Source organism: Eubalaena glacialis, chromosome 2 (genome assembly GCF_028564815.1).
Source record: "Eubalaena glacialis isolate mEubGla1 chromosome 2, mEubGla1.1.hap2.+ XY, whole genome shotgun sequence".
NCBI classification, from domain to species: domain Eukaryota; kingdom Metazoa; phylum Chordata; class Mammalia; order Artiodactyla; family Balaenidae; genus Eubalaena; species Eubalaena glacialis.
In genome coordinates this window covers 38,069,265-38,088,920 of record NC_083717.1, presented here as the reverse complement: position 1 = coordinate 38,088,920, position 19,656 = coordinate 38,069,265, and the positions used below count along the sequence as shown (strand labels likewise).

General features: G+C 50.6%; 1 protein-coding gene, 1 long non-coding RNA gene and 1 pseudogene across 3 annotated transcripts in view; all 3 read right to left on the bottom strand.

Annotated features, from left to right (window-relative positions):
• Positions 1-5,090: 5,090 nt before the first annotated feature.
• Positions 5,091-6,246, bottom strand: LOC133084583 (EEF1A lysine methyltransferase 2-like; annotated as a pseudogene).
• Positions 6,247-7,591: 1,345 nt separating this feature from the next.
• LOC133084942 (uncharacterized) lies at positions 7,592-12,487 on the bottom strand. Of its 2 annotated transcripts, none has more exons than XR_009699496.1 (3): positions 12,199-12,487; positions 10,875-10,949; positions 7,592-7,708 (listed from the first exon to the last, which is right to left on the bottom strand). It is a non-coding gene; the product is annotated as an uncharacterized LOC133084942 (long non-coding RNA). The 2 variants fall into 2 exon arrangements; XR_009699495.1 differs by having other exon boundaries at positions 12,205-12,487.
• A 2,059-nt stretch (positions 12,488-14,546) lies between these two features.
• The window catches only part of BLM (BLM RecQ like helicase), an 88,998-nt gene continuing 83,888 nt past the window's right edge, over positions 14,547-19,656 (bottom strand). The window contains exons 21-22 of the mRNA XM_061181761.1: positions 18,624-18,825; positions 14,547-14,793 (exon numbers count right to left, since the gene is read on the bottom strand). Coding sequence (XP_061037744.1) covers positions 14,616-14,793; positions 18,624-18,825 — 380 coding nt within the window. The 3' untranslated portion in view covers positions 14,547-14,615. The remainder of the gene's footprint in view (positions 14,794-18,623; positions 18,826-19,656) is intronic.

Below are 19,656 nucleotides of genomic sequence, written 5' to 3'. Positions count from 1 at the left end.
CCCCAACCAGGGACTGAACCTGGGGCCATGGCAGTGAAAGTGCCGAATCCTAACCACTGGACCGTCAGGGAACTCCCCAAAACAAACACTTTTAATGGTTAGCTAGATTTCACGGCTGAGTATGTTTTTTTTTTTTTTCCTTCAAAAAAAGGCTCAAGGGTGCTATTTTCCTCCACCCTTTCCATGTTGTCTATGAATCCAAACAACCTCACTGGGTGTCAAATTCTTGGTTTCCCCCTTTCCATACCACTTTGAACACTCAGCTCCCTTGTCTTCTGGTCTTGAATGTTGCTGTGGAAAAATCTGAGGCTGTCAACCAAAAAAAAAAAAAAAAAACCAACCCTCACAAGGCTACAAATAAGAAAAGAGTTTATTTGGGGTCTTAAGGATTTTAAGTCAGGAGACACACACTTGGGTAAAGCCAAAAGAGTGCTCCAGGGAAGAGGAAGAGTCAGGGGCTTGTAAAGGCAAAAGCCACGAGGCTGTACTGATGCAAGAAAGGAAATATTTGTCCTTAAGGGACTGGCTGTCATGAGTTATTTGAGGGTAAGGGTCCAATAAGTATCTGGAGTTTCTGGGACATTGGACAGATGTTCTGGATGCCTGTGTTAACACGAGAAGATTCCATCTGGGCTGAGGCGTGCTTAAGTCACACTCCCTCAGTGGCCTCCGGCTCCATTTTAGAGAGCTCCCTTAGCAATACTGACTCCATTTTTATTTTCCTTTCATGAGGTCAGATTGATTTTTCTCTCCCCTCGTTGTTGACTTGGTTTTTCCTCATGGGTGCCTGAAGGGTTGTTTTCTTTATCCTTAAAGTCCAGCAACTCCACGTGATTCAGTGTGCTCCCGGTGTCCATCAGTCTGAATCTCTCTTGTACCCTTTCAATCAACACAGTGGGTTCTCCCTTTGTTTCAGGGAGAGTTTCTCTAAACATCCTTTTGCTTTAGCTGTTGGATAATCTACTTCAGGGACTCCAAGCCCTCTGAGGTGGGAAGGTCTGTGTTCCACAATGATCATCTTCTCTTTAGTTGTTTGAATTTATGTGTCCTCTTTCTCTGAATTCACTGTGACTAGTTCAAGTTTCTCTCTGTGCCATGAATTTGCTTTTCAGACCTGGGCCCTGTGTGTTGTAACTCAGTTTTTAGATGTGCAGTGGTCCTGCTTGGGTCCTCAGTGTGTGTCCTTTCCTCAAGCTCTCTTTGCAACTCCTGACGCTATATATATATATATATATATATATATATATATATATATATTTTAATTAATTAATTTGTTTATTTTTGGCTGCGTTGGGTCTTTGTTGCTGCGCGCGGGCTTTCTCTACTTGTGGCGAGCGGGGGCTACTCTTCTTTGTGGTGCGCGGGCTTCTCACTGAGGTGGCTTCTCTTGTTGCGGAGCACGGGCTCTAGGCACACAGGCTTCAGTAGTTGTGGCTCGCGGGCTCTAGAGCGCAGGCTCAGCAGTTGTGGCGCAAGGGCTTAGCTGCTCCGCGGCACGTGGGATCTTCCCGGACCAGGGCTCGAACCCATGTCCCCTGCATTGGCAGGTGGATTCTTAACCACTGCACCACCAGGGAAGCCCCTGATGCTATTTTTAATCATCTCTCCTCTGTGCTCTTTTTATATCCGACTCATCTTCTCATTAACTTTTCTCTCTCCTGAAGCTATTAGTTTCAGGGAAGCTGCCTTTGATCCTCAGCCCCATCCCCTTCCAGCCGTGCCCTCATGAGATTTCCTTCCCCTTCCTGGCAGTTGGCAGGGTGGCCTTGCGAGTTCTTTTCATCTTGCTCAGTTAATTTGAGCAACTCCTGCAGAGTTGGTGGAGCAACTCCACCACTTCTCACACGGGAACCAGGCTGCCTTCCCCCAGAAGGACGGTTTCGAGAGCTGTGTTGTTTTTAGTCTGCTTTTTGGGAGCCCAAATATGCAGGGGTTGGGGGAGACTCCCCCCCACCGAGGCCACCCTTGCTGGGGGCACAGGTCTTCTGTTTCCTGCCATCCCTCACATACCCTGCACCCCAGACTCCCTCTGCCCAGCCAGGCCTGTGTCCTACTCCCATGTCCCAGGCAGCCCAGGATTCGTGAGGACAGAGGGCCCTGGAGGCCACTGCTCTGGAGATTGTCTTCTTAGTGTGTCGGCTCATTCTCTTCATAATTTGGCGTTGTTGCTCACTTTGTCAGGTATTGGTGTAGGTAGAGTCTGTGTTCTCCCCTCACTCTGCCTTCTAAAGTCTGAAATCCTCTCCTAGGCAGCCTCTTAACAAATGCAAATCTCCAGGTCCTGCCCACCCAGAGGCCTAGAGGCCCAGAGACTCGATTCTGTGGGTCTGGGTGGGACCTCTCCCTTCCCATCCCAAGTGATGTGGGTGTACAGGCCAGGGTTGAGGACTGCTGAGTCATTTACCAGGGCCATTTACATTTTTGTCAGATTAAAGGAATGCATCTCTGATTATGTAAAATCACATGGCTATGAACATTTCATAGTTTTGGAATGTCCTAGTGGGTGGGCATATTGGATCATTCATTTTATTGGTGAGGATTCTGAGGCCCAGAGAGGGGAAGTGACTTGCCCAAGGTCACGTAGCAAGTCAGCAACAGGTTTGAAGGACTGAACAGACAGGTTTGAAGAACTGGAAATTCCAACCCCAGATATGGGGCCTCGGGATCAGGGTAGCCAACCTCAGAGGGCAGGAAGGTCTTTGCCTATGGCATGAGCAGCTCACTTCCCATCTTGGGGCCTTGAAGAGAAGATATGGTTGTGGCCCTTCCCCTGGGGAAATTTGGTCTGGAGCGTCACTGGGGAGGGGGGCCAGGCCAGGAGGCACACCACCAATCCCAGCCCTCCCAGGAGGAGTAACCCCACTTCCCCTCATGCCTGCCTCACCCCATTCACCCACTGCCCCATAGCCACGCTCTCATCACCAGCCCAGGACCTGGTCAGGACCTTGGGCCAGGCGGCAGTTTGAGTTGTCCTGGTGAGGAAGCAGCATCCGAATAGGTGGGGAATCTGGGATCAGGGCTAAAGAAGGATCGGTCAGGCCTTTCTGGGAGGGTCCCCTACCTGCCCAGGGAAGGGGCTGCGGGAGCGGTTTGGGCCATGACAGGGCAGTGCAGCTTGACCCTCCATCAAGAGGATGGGCCAGGGACTTCTCTGGTGGTCCAGTGGTTAAGACTCTACGCTTCCACCGCAGGGGTGCGGGTTCAATCCCTGGTCAGGGAAGATCCTGCATGCAGTGGGACCTGGTCAAAAAAAAAAAAAAAAAAAGGATGGGCCAGGAGCCTCTGGGCAGCTGGGTCGAGCTCTCAGCATGTCCTGGGTGTTGTTAGCCCCTGGCCTGTTCTCGTCCTGCCCCACCAGCCTGGTGACATCAGGCAGCCTGAGGAGAATCCCGGGCCCAACCCTGCCTGGTTTCAGGGCTCAGCTGCCTCAGGGACTAGCAGGACCCTCTCACAGGTTGCGGTGAGGGTGGATTCCTGCAAAGGCATGGGAAGCGCAGGCTCCCTGTAATGGAGCTGCTGAGCTCGGAATACATCCATTCCACAGGGAAACAAGAAATACTTTATTGGAGTATTATTGTGAGGAGATGGAGAAAAGGAATCTCATCCTTCCCCATAATAAAGCTGCAACTGCTTTTCTCTCTGGGACATTTCTGCTCTTTCCTTGCTAAACGCCCCCTCCTCCTCCTCTCCCACCCCCACCTGGAGTCCTCTCTATTGTTCAATCCCAGCCCTCTGTTTGCACAGCTCTTGCCAAAACAGGGGGGGCGCTGACAGTAGCCCCCAAGGGTGTCCCGCTGAGCGTGTGAATGAGGATGGTGGCCACGGCTTGCCCAGCGCTCGCCATGCTCTGGGAAGTCCAGGAAGCGAGCCTGTGGCAGGACCACCCTGACCCCATTAGACATAGGAGCGCCCAGGGAGGAAGTGCCAACTCGGGATTCAGACTCAGGCTACCCAGGCCCCAGCTGCTGCTGCAGCCGACCTTGAACCCATCACAACATGCACGGGCTTCTTGGCTCTACAGCAAGCCCAGGAGGAGACAGGCCAGGTATCTACCACCATCCCACCAAATCCCATTTTTCAGATGAGGAAGCGAGGCTAAGGGAAGCTAAGGGCTCACGTGGCTGATAGGCCCCAGAGCCTGCACTCACCCTGTTCTGCAACTCCTTCGGCTGTTTTAGTCTGAGCTGCACCATGGACTCTGCACACCTCTCCATGCCCGATCCTCCGGCTGTCCCAGCCACCCCGCGGAGCACACCATCTGCTTGATCTGTGATGGGGCAGCTCCCTCCCTCTTCCCCGAGGCTTGTCTCCCCCACTAGATTGCAGGCAGCTGGTCATTATGGAGAACTGTCATCAGACTTTTTTGCCTGGGGTTTACACTTCCTAATTTGTTCTCACCATTTTGTAGTGTTGAGTCCTCTCCTCACTTTGGAGAAGGCTTGGCTCTCAGGTAAGGAGGTGCAGAGCTAGCTGAGTCCTGGGTCTTGGTTTCAGGGAGCCCCTGTGTGTTCCTGGGAGGAGCTGTACTGTCCAGGGAGCCTGCTGAGGCCTTCTTCAGCCTCTCTGAGGGTGCTGGCCTCTTTGACCATCTGAAGAAAGTCGTGGCCCTTCTCCCAGAAATCTGCACAGACATACAAAAAGAGTACATACAATTTAGAGGTTTATACACCCTCTGACATCCATCCCTGGGTCTTCCAGGGGTTCCTAGAGTCTGTATTGAGACCTCCTATGTTAGGAGGTGCTGTCTGCCAATTTCCAGAACCCAGAATCTGGTTGCTTATGATGATTAGATAGCTGGATGTGTCCATGCCTGAAGGAGGCTTTTTTTTTTTTTTTTTGCTTTCTGTAAATTCATTTACTGCTTTAAAGTTTTTAACTGTTCGGAGTTACAGGAATCTTTTTTTAATTAGAAAGAAAAATATTTACATCTCAAATACAAAAGAAAAATTTAAATTATTCTTGGTTGATCTCTAAAACCCAACCACTTACATGTGCATGATTTTTTTTTACCAACCCACTTTATCTATTCAACATGTGCATCCTGTGTACTTACTAAACATTTACTTGCACTTGCATTTTCTGTGTCAGGTTTATTCTCTCACCCTGGAGAGAGATTTCACATGTTGCTTCCTCTTCTCAATTGCATTGTCAGGATTAAGGCTTATGGCATCAAAAGTTCCTTTGTCAATACAAATATGAAATCCAGACAGCTTTGTGGAAGGATTCAAAAAGTCTTCTTCATTTTTTTATAACTTTAAAACACAATTAATTAATTTTTGGTTGCACTGGGTCTTCGTTGCTGCACGCGGGCTTTTCTCTAGTTGCGGCGAGCGGGGGCTACTCTTTGTTGTGGTGTGCAGGCTTCTCATTGCAGTGGCTTCTCTTGTTGTGGAGCATGGGCTCTAGGCGCACAGGCTTCAGTAGTTGTGGCACGCGGGTTCAGTAGTTGTGGCCCTCGGGCTCTAGAGCGCAGGCTCGGTAGTTGTGGCGTACGGGCTTAGTTGCTCAGCAGCATGTGGGATTTTCCTGGACCAGGGCTCGAACCCGTGTCTCCTGCACTGGCAGGTGGATTCTTAACCACTGCGCCACCAGGGAAGCCCCCAAAAGTCTTCTACGTTCAACTTAATGTTAGATAAACCTTCTTTCTCTATAATACTTCCAGAAAGCTGTATTGCAGAAGGAGAGTAATCAATTTCAGAAATATTAGAGAAACCAAATTTTGCCTCCTATTCTTTTAGTGATCTCAAGCCATATTCTTCAAGATCTTTGTTTCCTCCCAGTTTCCCTCATTTCCTTCTCTATCAGACCAACAAGTTCAGCCAGTAAAACGCCATTCCCGTTCCAGTATCAAGCACTGATGCATCCAATGGAATCTTGTGTTTCTGCCTCCACCTTATTAGTCAAGCCATAACCAGATTTCTTCTGTATCTCCATATTCTTGGAAAGTTTGCAGCTCTCTCTCACAGACAGCATCCCAATGCTCTCAGGTGCCCAGTACAGACGGGGTGAAGTCATCCTCTCCAGGACTGCCCTCTCGGGTGGTGGCTTCTTTTATTGAGAGAGCAATTTCAAAAAAAGGATCAGGTTGAGAATGGCTGATCTGAGTGAGGACTACATGCAGTTTATTCGCCAATTTCTGCACAGATACAAGCAACAGACAACACAAACATAGGGGGGTCTATGCTACAATAACAAAAGTTCATGTTCAGTGAGTGTCAGGCAGTGTGCTACCTGCTGATCACGCATTATCTCATTAAACCCTCATAACAATCAATCCCATAGGGTTATGCTATTATGATCACTCTCAGGCACAGAGAAGTTAAGTAACTTACTTAAGGTCACACAATAAATGGATTCAGTTGGCCTTTGACCTCAAGCACTCTGACTCCAGAGCCATTTGATAGTCTTCCTTGCTATGAACTGGTGAAACACAGCCCGCAGGGTGACTGGCCCCATTCTGTTCTGAGGTTTGGCTTTGGATGTTGTAGGGTCGAGGCAAAGGGACCAGGCTCTAAGTGGATGCTGAAATGACGGTTTTCTGGAAAGCCTCTGTAGCACATTGGCGCCCCAAGCCCCCTATCTCAAATCCCCAACGGACTGTATCATGAAGTGGCATTTGCCTGGCTTGGCAGGGAGACAGAACTCCACTCTCCAGCAAATTTGGGGGGGTCATGTGACCCCATTTGACTCCACAGGCTGGCAAGGACTGGGAAATCTCAACTTACACTCTTTCCACCGCTTTTAAGGTTTCCTTTACCTCCAGTGTTCTCTGCAAAGCGCCTGCGGGAAACAGCGTTCCTGCTTCTGCTTCCCTGTTGCTGAGTCTGTTGAAGACGTACTTGGGTGCTGGAGGAGCTTTTCCGTGACACCAGACCCCTTCCTGCAAATAGCTCTCACCAAGCAAGGCTGTTCCACCCGCACGTTCCTAAACACCCTCTGGAGGCTTCCGGCCCACCCTACAGCCTCGGCTGACATTGCGGGAAACCAAGGATGAAAGAGGTTGCCTTGCCCAAGGCCCAAAGCTAAGTTCCCAGCAGCTGAGGTTTGTATTCACCCTGAGGGCTGACTCCTGGTGCCCTTTCCTCTGCCCTAGGCAGGTCTCAAAATGTGGGCCCGGGGACTTCCCTGGTGGTGCAGTGGTTAAGAATCGGCCTGCCAATGCAGGGGATACGGGTTCGATCCCTGGTCCAGGAAAATCCCACATGCCGAGGAGCAACTAAGCCCGTGTGCCACAACTACTGAGCCCACGCGCCACAACTACTGAAGCCCGCATGCTTAGAGCCCATGCTCCGCAACAAGAGAAGCCACCGCAATGAGAAGCCCGCACACGGCAAAGAAGAGCAGCCCCCGCTCGCTGCAACTAGAAAAAGCCCACGCGTAGCAACGAAGACCCAACACAGTCAAAAAGAAAAAAAAAAAGTGTGCCCGGGGTGGCTGGTGGCCTCAGCATCACCAGGGAGCATGTTAGAAATGCAGACCCTTAGGCCCCAGTCCAGATCTTCTGATCCAGAAACTGTTTTACCCAGCCCTCCAGAGATGCTGAAGCTTTCAGAACCACTGACCTAGGCTTCTGCCTTCTCAGCTGGGATGAAGCTCTGCACAGGTAGCGATGATTAAAGTTTGAATTCCAAGTCCTCCATGCATCCTGGTCTTCCCCACACGTGAGTGGACTCCAGAAAATCAATAAATGGGGAAATCGGCCAGCTTTCTGAGAATGAGTAAGACACCAATAATCAAAAGCATCAATGCACACATACAAAAGGAAATCTAAGTGAATACTGAGGCCAACTGGAAGGCAACTTTCACTTGTCTTGGTGAAGCCAACAGAAGCAGTAAGGGGGGAGCCTCCCCACAGGCCTGGCAGTGCCAAGTGGGCAGCGGGATTTTAAGATCCAGTGGGCCCCAGGCCCCCGTCCCCATCCTCCTATCTCATCCTCTCATGGGGAGGGCCGTCTAGGCAGGTGCCTTCATAGCGGCCCCTTCACCCACTCATCCAACAAATGTTATTAGGCACCTGCTGTGTGCTAGGTCCTTCCAGCCAGAACCCCAGTCTGGGGCAAAGCGCAGACCTCAGCTAAGGACTGCGGAGGGAGTGGCAGGACTTGTAGGGTGGGGGTCCTTGCAGGCCACCTGGGGCCCCCTTCTCCTTTCCCCCGTGCAGCACCCTCTCCTTGAGCTGGAGTTCCTGCTGTGCTCCCCACTGGCACCTAGGCAGGTGACCCAGCACAGGACACTCGTCCCCTGGAAGTGAGAAGGGTGGCCAGGTGGGGAAGTGTCGCCTTCTGCTCAGGAATGGGCAGGGTGGCCCCAGTGGCGATGGCCAGACCCTGGGCTCCCCAGCCTAGAGGCCACAAGCCACTCCAGCCTCAGCACCCTGTGCAAGTTCAACTCCACTGACGCCTGCTGGCCTCGCTTGGTCCTGGCCCTGGGCTGGCCCTGGGAGGGGGTGCTTGCTCCAGGCCCACAGCCTATTCCTAGTCCACTGGGGGCTCTGACCCCACAGCCCTTCTGGAGCAAAGCCAAACCCCAAGGTGGCCGAGTGGCTCTCCCTTGCTTTATTCTGATTATAAAAATGATAAGAGTTTTTTTGTAAAAAGTCAAGCAATTCAGAAAAGTAAAAATCATCTCAATTCCACTACTGTTAATATTTTGGTGAGCAACCCTATCTAAACACACACACACACACACACACACACACACAGGTAAAGTGACAAATAAAATCTTTACTAGCCATGTTGTTCTGTATCCTTTTTAAAAAAATGAGCTGTCATTTAAGAGACATACAATGCCGAGTGCTGTGCCTTATGGCATGGCCCTTCCTGCAGCCCACGAGGGACCTGGGGTCCCAGGCTGGGCAGCAGGGTGGCATGGATTTACAGCAAAGGAGTAGGACTCTGTTCGGCTCCTCAAAAACATGCTGTGGATGACTTTCTAGGTCAATAAGCAGAGCATTCATCACATGCTCTTAAATATAAAAAATAAATTAGCACAGAGTTGGCATTTTTTTGTGGGGTGTTGGTGTGGCCTTTGCGGAATTACTTGCCAAGCTCGGAGGAGGCAGTGTGGGCTGGACAGAACCCTCATGCGCACACGCATGCATACCCCACACATCGCAGAAGATCCTGGGCCCCAGGGGGGCTGCACTGGGGCCTGGACCAGGGGCTCCCAAATTGACCCCTCAGGCAACAAAGCGTCCTCCTGCCTGCAAAGGGCCAGGACTGTTGGTCTCCCTGATGTGGGATCGCTATCTCTCGGGGATGTCTTCAAAGCATGTCAACAGCCCCTGTCCCTGCCCCATGTCCCCTCCTTGGCCAGTGGGATCTGTCGACTCCTGTCACCTTGCTACCCTGAGAGCTGCTACTTCTCTTGCTGGATGAGCAAGAGCCTCCTGCCTGTCTGCTGGCGTCCGGCCTCACCCACTCCCATCCTTTTCTGACCCTGGGGTCAGAGTAATTTTTCGAAGGCAAATCGGATCATGTCTCTCTGGCTTCAGAGCCTTCCCTGGGGACAGGTTCCCGCTCCTCAGCCAGGACCATCTTGGATGGCTCCTCCACCTACCTCAGCCCGTCCTTAACCCCGGGGAGGTCCCCTCTCAGGCCAAGCTCCATCACACCTCCAGCCTTTACCCCTGCGGTTCCCTGGGGTGTCCTTCTCATGTTCTGAATTCCTACTCATTCTCCAAGGCTCAAACTTCATTTCCTGTGCCCCCTGGACTGGACTAGGTCTCCCCTGGGGGCTCCCGCAGCACCCCCATACCCCAAGGCTGCTTCTCCTCTCCTTCCCCTGGGGTGAGTGATCGCTGTTTCCCTCCCTGGCTGTGACCTCGCTGAGTGCCAGGGCCATGCCTGGGTCTCTGTGTTTGGCCCAGCAAACATTTGTGGGACCTCTGACCAGAGGTGCCGGCAACCAGCTCGGGCGGCAGGGCCAGCGGCTACGTTTACCGTGCAGATGAGAAGTTGAGGCTCAGAAAGGCCACAGAGCTTGCAAAGGTCACCCAGCGAGTACAAAGGGAGCAGGACCGCTGGGCTGGGAGCCGGGACCAGGCGGTGACAAGTGGATGGCGGTCCCCCGTGGCGGGGCACGTGTGGTCTGCACTTGGCAGGCTCGTGGGGCTGGCGTGGGAGGCCTGCTCTCGCAGTAACTGTCAAACCACGGCCGCCGCAGAGGTTGATGCTTCCGTCTTGAGGTTAGCAGGGTTCCCTGCTCCCCAGGTCACGAAAGGCTTGGGGGCCCCTCGCTGGGGAGGAGGCTCCGGGGTGCTGGCCGTGAGAGGGATTCCGGCCGCAGTTCTCCTTTCTCAAACACGCCTCCTTCCAGGCTGGGGTTTCAGACCGGTCCCGAGAGCAGTGAAGGTCACCGGGTCTGGATGTCCAGTCACCTCCCCTGCGGTGCCTGGCTCCAGCTCCTGCCCCACGGAGGGGGACGCAAGGACCTGTGTGCTCTGCTCCCACACAGAGCTGGGCAGGGGCCAGGGCCCGACCTCTGTGGGAGCTTGAGGCTCCTGGCAGGGGCTGAATACGTGGGACCAGGACAGGCCGTGCGTGTGGGACCCACAGGGACAGACAGAGGCCCGCTGGAGTGAGCTCCCGCATCCCGAGTAGGCTGAGGGGCCATCCAGGTTACCTATGGTCACCAAACTCTCTGTGGGATGCTGGAACCACGCGGTCGAGCTGTGACGACACCAAAACCCCATCCCCCACACCTGTAGGCAGTAGGGACACGGCCTTAGGCCCTCCTCCCTGGTTGGGAAATGCCTCCCTTCCTCAGAACCACTTGGTTGTGTGGACTCAAGTTCAGGCTTCTGGCTAGCCTCTTGTCCTGTCCTCTGTCCTCTGCCCCGCAACCAGAACAGGGGCCCAGCAGCCCACTCTAACCTCTATGGGATTCTGTTTCCTTCTTCCTTCTTCTCTTGCCAACAGGGAACACGGGTCTGGCTGAGGAAAGTCGGTCTGGGGGTGGGGAGAACAGGAGAGTGAGTGTTTTTTGAAAGGCAGGAGCTTTCTAAAGGCCAAGGGTGCTTGTCTTAGCAGCTCTGGTGGTGTCTGGCACAACTGTGGAAATTGAGCCCTTGACTCCTAGCAAACGGGGGCTGGGCCCATGGCCTGCGGCACCTAGCAGGGGCTGGTAAAGGCTTGGGTCCCCCGAGCACGTCCCACCAGTCTGCTTCTCCAAATCCTGTCCGTGATGCCACGTGGGGGACATGATTTCTGCCTTGAGTGAGAAGTGACTGCTGGAGCCTCCTGGGGACTCCACCCTGGCCTCCGCTACAGGCCTTAGGGGCCATTGTCCCTCTGCTCAGAGGCCTCTGTCAGGATGGGGGCCCAGGGTTGGGTGAGATTCACCCCTGCCACCAACCCAGGCGGCTGCTCAGAGCAGGAGAGCCAGGGCGGGGACTCTGGGAGCCTCCCAAGCACAGGTTGGGCCCTGGGGGCTCAGAGCAGCTCCAAGCCGTAGAGGAGCAGTTTCTTAAGAAGAGCAAGAGGGCCTGGACCACAGCCTCTGCTTCCTCTTCTGGATAAAAAACCACAGCTTAGCTGTGCTGGCTGATAATTCTGCAGCTTCTGTCCCTGGGGACTGCCCCAGGGGCCTGAAGTTTTGAGCAGGCAGGCCCTGGGGCTTTGGGTGGAAAAATGGGGTTGGGAGAGGAGGTTGGATTGTTCAGGGAAAGAGCATAGACCTGGATTCCTTATAATTTATCTTCTAAACTGGAGCACTTTCAAGAATGAAAGGGAGCTGTCTTAATTATTACACCTGGGCAGCAGATGCAAACTGGGACTCTTCAGGGCAAACTGAGATGTATGTTACCCTAATTACCACCATTTCCTAGCTGTGTGGATTTGGGCAATTACATAACCTTTCTGAACTCTAGTTTCTGCATAAGAAAAGACTGATATCATGTGCCTGTCTCCCAGGGCTGGTGGAAGGATTAAAGGAGTGAATTACTGTGTGTGAAAATGCCTGAACAGTCCTCAGCATAGACTGGGCTCTCCATGTTTGCTCTCTTCCAGTGAGATAGTGGGTTCCCTGTCCCTGGAGATAAGCAAGGACTTGTCAGCTCTCTGGAGCAAGTTCTCATGGTGGGAGAGGGGCTGGGGAAGGTATGTATATAGCTGGAGAGTCAGATTCTAATCCTTCCTGTGCCCTCCAGAGGGGTGATGGCGAGGGTGGGAGAGCCCGAGCCCCCACCCTCAGGCCTACCTGTACCTGTGGAGGGCGGGCCAGTGAAGGGTCCTAGGCTGGAGCTCCTTTGTGGATTTGTCCCCGCCTCTCCTCCCAGGTGGTGGTGATTTCGGCGCTCATGGAGGACCCCTACCAGCGCCCAGCCTGGATTGGCTTTGCTATCACCACCTCTGTCTTCAGCTGCCAGAGGTCCCAGTTTTGGTTCAGGGAAAGTCCGTGTGCTTCTGTCCTCCTAAGATGGCCCTGTATGGACACGGTTGCATTCTCTGGGAGCTGGAGGCTGAACTGAAGGAGGCTGCTTGCATTTTCTGTGGCTGCTCCTGGGGACTGAGAAATTGAACAGACCCTGCTCCAACCTAACATTTTTTAAAAAAATTAATTAATTTATTTTTGGCTGCACTGGGTCTTTGTTTCTGTGCGCGGGCTTTCTCTAGTTGCAGCGAGTGGAGGCCACTCTTTTGTGGTGGTGCGTGGGCTTCTCTTGTTGCGGAGCACGGGCTCTAAGCACGCGGGCTCAGTAGCTGTGGCTCACAGGCTCCAGAGCACAGGCTCAGTAGTTGTGGTGTACGGGCTTAGCTGCTCCGCTGCATGTGGGATCTTCCCGGACCAGGGCTCGAACCCGTGTCCCCTGCATTGGCAGGCGGATTCTTAACCACTGCGCCACCAGGGAAACCCCGCAACCCAACATTTTTAAAGAGGTGGGTGTGGGGCCTGCCTGACCCCGGGCTACTCCAAGGTCTCCAGCCTTCAGCTTCCTGCGGCGAGTTCCTCTTCAGTGCTTGGTGAAAGGCGTAGGTGACAGGGGTGGGGGTGGTGCTGGCCCTGCTCACAGACTCTGCGTTCCACCCTGGGGCTCCCACTGCACTGCCTTCGCCTGTCCTCCCCATTGCTCCGGGAGCCCCTGGAGGCAGAGTGGGCACTGCCGAGGGCACAGCTAGCTCCAGAGTCCCGGCAGAAGAGGGGCTCAGTAAAGGAATGAATGAACGAGTGAGGTCAGAGCCGGGAAGTGACCCGATGTCTGTGGCATCAGCTCTGTGCAGAGGCTGCCCCCTCTGTCCCCAAAGTCAGAGCTGCTGAAGGGTAGAAGGGTGTGACCTCCTGCCAGACACCCTTGTGCACTGCCAGCTCTCCAAGGCGACCTCAGGCCAGTGACATTATCCCAGCAGCCTCGACTACTGGCTACTCTGCCCTCCATTTCCTCTCCTCACCCCAAGGAGGTTCTTCTGGCCACTTGAGTCAGAGCTTGCCAGAAAGATGGTTCCTGAAAATGTCAGCTCTTGCAGGCATCTGGAGGTTAACAGTGCATGGCCCTCAGCAGACTCCTGTCTGGCCAGTCTCTTGCGTTAAACAAGGGCCCAAGGGCCCAGGTGGAGGTCGAGGAGGCAGGAGGTAGGCGTGCAGTTACAAGGGAGGCCCCTCGGGGTGGGTGCAGGGTCTGCCTCAGCACCGTCTCCAGGCCAAGGCCCCAGACTTCCAGCCAACTCCGTCTTCCAACACCTTTGGCCCAGGCAAGGTCTCCTCAGCTCTACCTTCTTGACGGAGGTCAAGGAGAGAAGTGGGACACCAAACAGGTGTCACCAAGGTTGCATGACAGCTAAGAAAAGATGTCTCCAAAAATGAGGGACTGGAAGTCCGAAAAGAGGTGCCAAAATCCCACTGTGAGGCTTGCTGGCCCATCAGCCGATTCAGGGAGGGGTCTTGAAAAGTAAGGCTTCCCTGATGCTAAAGGACGTCACCAGCATTTAATACATTCTTAACATTTGACCCTGTTCTTGTGGACCCCAGATTCGGAATATCATCTAAGTGCTGACAATTTGCTAGGCAAGAGAATGGCATCTCATTGTTCTAATTGGTACTTTTAATGAGGGAGATGGAGCATTTTCCACATATTTGTGGGCTGTTTGCATTTCCTTTTCTGAGAACAGCCTACTCACATCCTTTGTTCATTTTTCTACTAGGTTGTCTTTTTTTTCTGAATGATTTATAGATACTCTTCGTATATTATGGATATTAATCCTTTGCCATGTATTTTTTCCCTTTTTTCTCTGTCATTTATGTTTTAATTTTGTTTACATTGTCTTCTACAAAAAGTTTTACAGTTTCATGCTGTCCCATGCGAGTCTTTTTCTTTGGCTTCTGTGTTTCATGATGTTGTACTTAAAATTTCTCTCACTGAGATGATTCAGCTGCTGCTTCAGATGTTCTGAGAAACGACAGCCACAACACTTGCAGTGGCAGCAAATTATGCATGTGTTTCAAAAGAAAATGTTTATTTTAAAAATAAGAACTGTCACCCCAAGCACTTATTTAAATATTAATAGATATGGATAAAAATTACAAATGGTATAATGAAACTAACAGCTTTATATTCACAGATGGTCAGATGCTGACAAACAACAACTAAGATCTATGTACACTGAGATGAGATTTGGTTGTTATGAAAATGCATATGAAGGCTTAAGAAACGGCCTATTTACAGGCTTTGGTGGAGCCATAATCCCCAATTTTCTACTGACTCCTGACGCTGCTTGAGAGCCATGCAAAGCTGAACTGGGTCCAAATATGCTGGAGGATTTAGTTTTAGAAGGTATCCTTCTGCATGTGCTGGACCCCCTAAAATGCGACAAAGAAAAGAAAATTAAAATGTCAAATAAAACCAAAAGTGAACAGTTTTCTTTCTCTTAACCTGCATGCAGCTATATAATCCATGATTTTCCTTGGTGTTCCATGTCTCTGTGCATTTTCTGCCTATAATGGCCCTGGATGGGGTCAGTTTCCTTTACAATTCAAGGAGTAAAGGACTGTCGCCCTTTACACCAATTTGTCCTACATTTGTCCTCCTAAAACGTCAAGGATTCTGTGACTTGAGCCCAACCCCATGTGCCTTCTCTCTACCCTTTCACAGACCCCTCCCTCTCCCACGCCTCCCTCCAGGCATCTGAGCTGAGATCCACACTCCCCATCTACTCCGACCACAGAAAGGAAGTGAGAATACCTTGTTTTAAGGCCCCAATGCCCAGACAATAGACACTGTGGAATTACTGTGCTCCCACAGTCCAGAGGTAGGGGGCTTTGTGGGTGGGTGGAGACGGAGCAGAGCAGAGCAGAGCGAGCCTCCTCCTGGCCAGCCCTGCCGAGGGAAAGGCTGCACATGTGGTTCCCCGGGTCCCGTAGCAGCTGGGACCTGGCACATCTCTGTCAGGGCCCCGTTGCCAGGGGCTCGCTCACTGGTCTACATTCCAAGATCTGCCTGCTCTCATCTCCCACTCGTTGCCTTTAAAAAAGGGTGAGAGGCCCCTGCCACAGCCTATTACAAAGTCCTTCCAGCACCTCACTTCCCCCACTGATCTGAAGATAACAGCTTTTTCTCTCCCCTGAAAATAAATGGTAAAAAAAAAAAAAAAAATCACAGGGTCAGCATGTTAGCCTTTCCCTAAACGAGTATTTCCCGCCCCCTTGTAACCAGGCTGAATTCGTGCCTGGTGTTAATTCCCTAACATCAGGGCACACAAGTGGCCTCCGATCTGATCTCTGAATTTAGGGGCCCGGGTATCAGGGCCACCAGTCTGCTAATGACATTTTGGTGGGGTTGAGTGAAGAGTGGTTTTTTAAAAACTCTTGCTCAAGGGCAGTTTTACTGCAGAACTGGCAAAGATGTGCTAAACCAGCAGAGAAGCAGCCTTAAATTTCCCTATGCTGATTTCCTGCTGAGAAATTAAGTCCTGAGCAAAACCCTGCTGTTTATGTTGATTTGCAGAATGAATCTGCCATCAGCAGCCTCTATTTCACCAGAGTCATCCATTTTACTCCCACTCAGAGCCCAGAACACAACCCGTTCATTGCGTGTTCTTCTGAAGATGTGAAACTCTGAGGGTAGGGTGGGGTGTTAAGGGTTCTGGCAAAGAGCCACGTTTATTTTGTGGCTGCGTGGATCCTCAGCCAGGTGAGCAGCCTGGACACGTGGGAAGCCACCTTGCAGAGTGGTTCAGTGGAAACGAGGATAACGGGGCACAGATACAAACAGGCTGCTACAGGGTAAAGCAAAGTTACACTACTTCCTGGTTTTAGCCAGTAGGGACTAGAAAATAATCCCACCTTAAACACATGGGCTAATTAAAAAATAGCATAAAAAGTGGTACTGGCTTTTGGACAAATATGAGTTTTACTACTTACTAGCTTAGGTTCTAGGCCATAGGGCAAAGTGCTTCCGTCTTATCAACAAAAGTTGTGAAAACAATAAGGGAGTCAATGGTTTACTTTGTTCTAACTAGCAACAACGAGGAGATCATGATGGGTTTTCAGGAATCTCCGTGGACCAGGAGCAGCAGTGAAAGTGCTCCAGGCAGGCCTGGGCGAGCCAGTGTCCAGTCCCACCTGTGAGACTGGTACCAGGCTGGGGACAGCTTCACCTAAGCCTTCCCCAGGGGAAGCTTCAGGAAGCCTCAGCTTCCTCATGATAAATCCCAGGGAGTTGGACAGAGGCCTTTTAAGGTCTTCTACTCTGTGTGAGTGCCTGAGGAAATGAGTATTTCCCAAAATGGGGGAATAAATGAAGAAGATAAGAAAATGTCCCTACTGAAGAGCATCTGCAGGTCACTGCACACTAAAAACCACAAAAATTATTATTCGGCCATAAAAATGAATGAAATCCTGCCATTTGCGACAATATTGATGGACCTCGAGGGCACTATGCTAAGTGAAATAAGTTAAGGACAAATACTGTATGACCTCTCTTACAATGTGGAACCTAAATATATATATATACATATATATAAACCAAGTTCATAGATGCGAGAACATATTGGTGGTTGCAAGAGGCTGGAGTGGGGTGGGTGTAGGATAAATGGGTGAAGTTTTTTTTTCTTTTAAAAGTTTAAATAGAATTAAAATAAATAAATAAAACCCACAAAATTAAACTAATATTTACTAATGCCTTTAATTTCTGTACCCCAACAGAAGGATTAGCACATACAAGATGTTTGTTTATGGACTTAACAAGGAAATGACAATTTGGTAACATCTGCCTTCCTTTCTTTTCCCCCACTCAATTTTTGGTCTTTATTACCCAGAAGGAAAAGAGGTAGAAAAACTGAAAAAGAAAAACACAACAGCTTGCACAAGTTTCCTGAGGACTTGTTCCCTTTTTCTGTAAGCATTTCTGTTACAATACATAGATGCTTGGGGCCACATTCTCCAGACTGACGGGGTGGTCACTATCCTACCAGACCTTACCTACAAGGCAAGGGCAGAGCATGTCCTTGCAGAAACCAGGAAAAAGGGGCTGTCAGAAGCAGTGTGATTATGAAGAAATAAGATGCTGTCCGGATCGTCACCAGGACCTGACAGTAGTGCTATCTTTGTTCCGCCTTGGTGAGCAGAGAGCACCCAAAGCGGGTGCAACCCAGCTCAGGAGCCAGGCAGATGTAGGAAAGGGAAGATGGCGGGGCTGGACTGACCTCTTGGGGTTCCTGCTGTGGCCTCTTCTCTGCTACCCCGTAAAACTTGGGAGGCTGGCTCTCCCAGGTGTTACTGAACGGCAGGGAGTGTGCGGAGCCTCCGGGTGGAGGCCCTGCAGATTCTGCAGCAATAGAAGCGGTGTGGCAAGTATTGGCGAAAGCATAAGAGTGATGAGAAAACAAAACCCTTTATTGGGACTTCCCTGGTGGTGCAGTGGTTAAGAATCCTCCTGCCAATGCAGGGGACACAGGTTCGATCCCTGGTCTGGGAAGATCCCACATGCCGCGGAGCAACTAAGCCCATGCGCCACAACTATGGAGCCTGCACTCTAGAGCCCGTGAGCCACAACTACTGAGCCCACACGCCACAACTACTGAAGCCTGCGTGCTCTAGGGCCCCCAGGCCGCAACTCCTGAGCCCGCATGCTGCAATTCCTGAAGCCCGTGTGCCTAGAGCCTGTGCTCCACAACAAGAGAAGCCACTGCAATGAGAAGCCCGCGCACTGCAACAAAGAGTAGCCCCCGCTCGCCGCCAACTAGAGAAAGCCCGTGCACAGCAACGAAGACCCAACGCAGCCAAAAATATATATATAAATAAAAAGAAACTTTAAAAAAACAAAAACCAAACAAACAAAAACCCCTTTGTTTATTCAGCTAGTATATGATTTACAGTATTTTAGGTGGAAAATTAACTTAAGAGCAACTGGCAGAAAAAAAAAATGTTTTTTTCCTAAGGTAATGTCAAAATTGGAGAAGTTTTTGCAAACTAGAAAACTTTAGTGATCATCAACCTAGGAGTAGATATCTTAAAAATCTGAAACAAATGTTTTTGTTTGGGATCAGACCTTAATCCTCACTCCACAAACGGGAGAGGCAACATTTAACAATGGCTTATTTTAATAAATGCTTCAAAGCAAATCAGAGCAGCTGTACTTTTATATTTTTCTCCCTTCTACCCTACATTGCAGAAAAGGTGGCAGAACTTACCCTTTTGTCTTGGAACCACTGAAACCAGTTTTTCTCCTCTTAGACCTCTGGGAGGCTGGCATCCTTTTCCTCTTTCTTTCATTTTTGGTTTTATTTGCAAAGTAGTGAGAAGATATGGGTGTTTCCTCATCCAGCTCCTCAGGGGCATTTCTTCCAGTGCCTCTGCTGCTGGAGGGGCTTCTCCGTGAGGAATTATCCTCAGCTACAAATGGACAATGCAGACATTTACCGGTGATGCCATGCTGATCCAAGTGTGGTTATAGTCTACGCGGAGATACACAGCACAGGGGTGCAGTTCAGCCAAAGCCCAGCTGCTTTCCTGTAGCATCTTGCCACTTGGATTCAAACATCCCACAAGAACTGAGCACTTCTTTTATTTCACAAAGCCCCAAAGTAGTCAATGGCAATTTATTTTTAAAGAAAGGGGTTCAGAATTCATTAAGAAAACGTGTGATGCTCTTTAACTTAACCAGAGACGTCAGGTTTTATTAGCTCACATTCTGTAGCCCACGTCCCTGTTATTGTTTGGGCAATTAATCCTGTTAAGTTCTTTGAAAAGTATAAAGTGCTAAACAAAAGACAATTTTATTTATAGTTTTACACATGCTGAAAAAATAAGTCCAACATAAGGAAAACATAACTATGTCCTGCACCTCATCTTTGGGCGATACTTACTTAGTAAATGGCTGTCAGAAAATTCTAGACCACATTTTACTCTTCTTTGCATAATAGTTGTGAACATTTCACATACTATGCAGGAAATGGGTCTGTATGAAAGCACACATTTGCAAAGAAGATGGTAATTTCCATAGGTATTTGCAACCCAAGGCATACCCAAAGCATGAAATCTCCTTCTAGGTTAACAGTGACCAGGTCTTCATTTTCTGAAGATATTTCCTGGCTGGTCTGGTTCACCCTCAGGCTACCCTACCTTACTGCATGGTAGGAAGGACACACGGGCAGACAGTGCAGCTCGGGTGAAGAGTGCTGTCATCCCAGCTGTGGGACTTTGCGGAAATGAAAAGGCCTCACC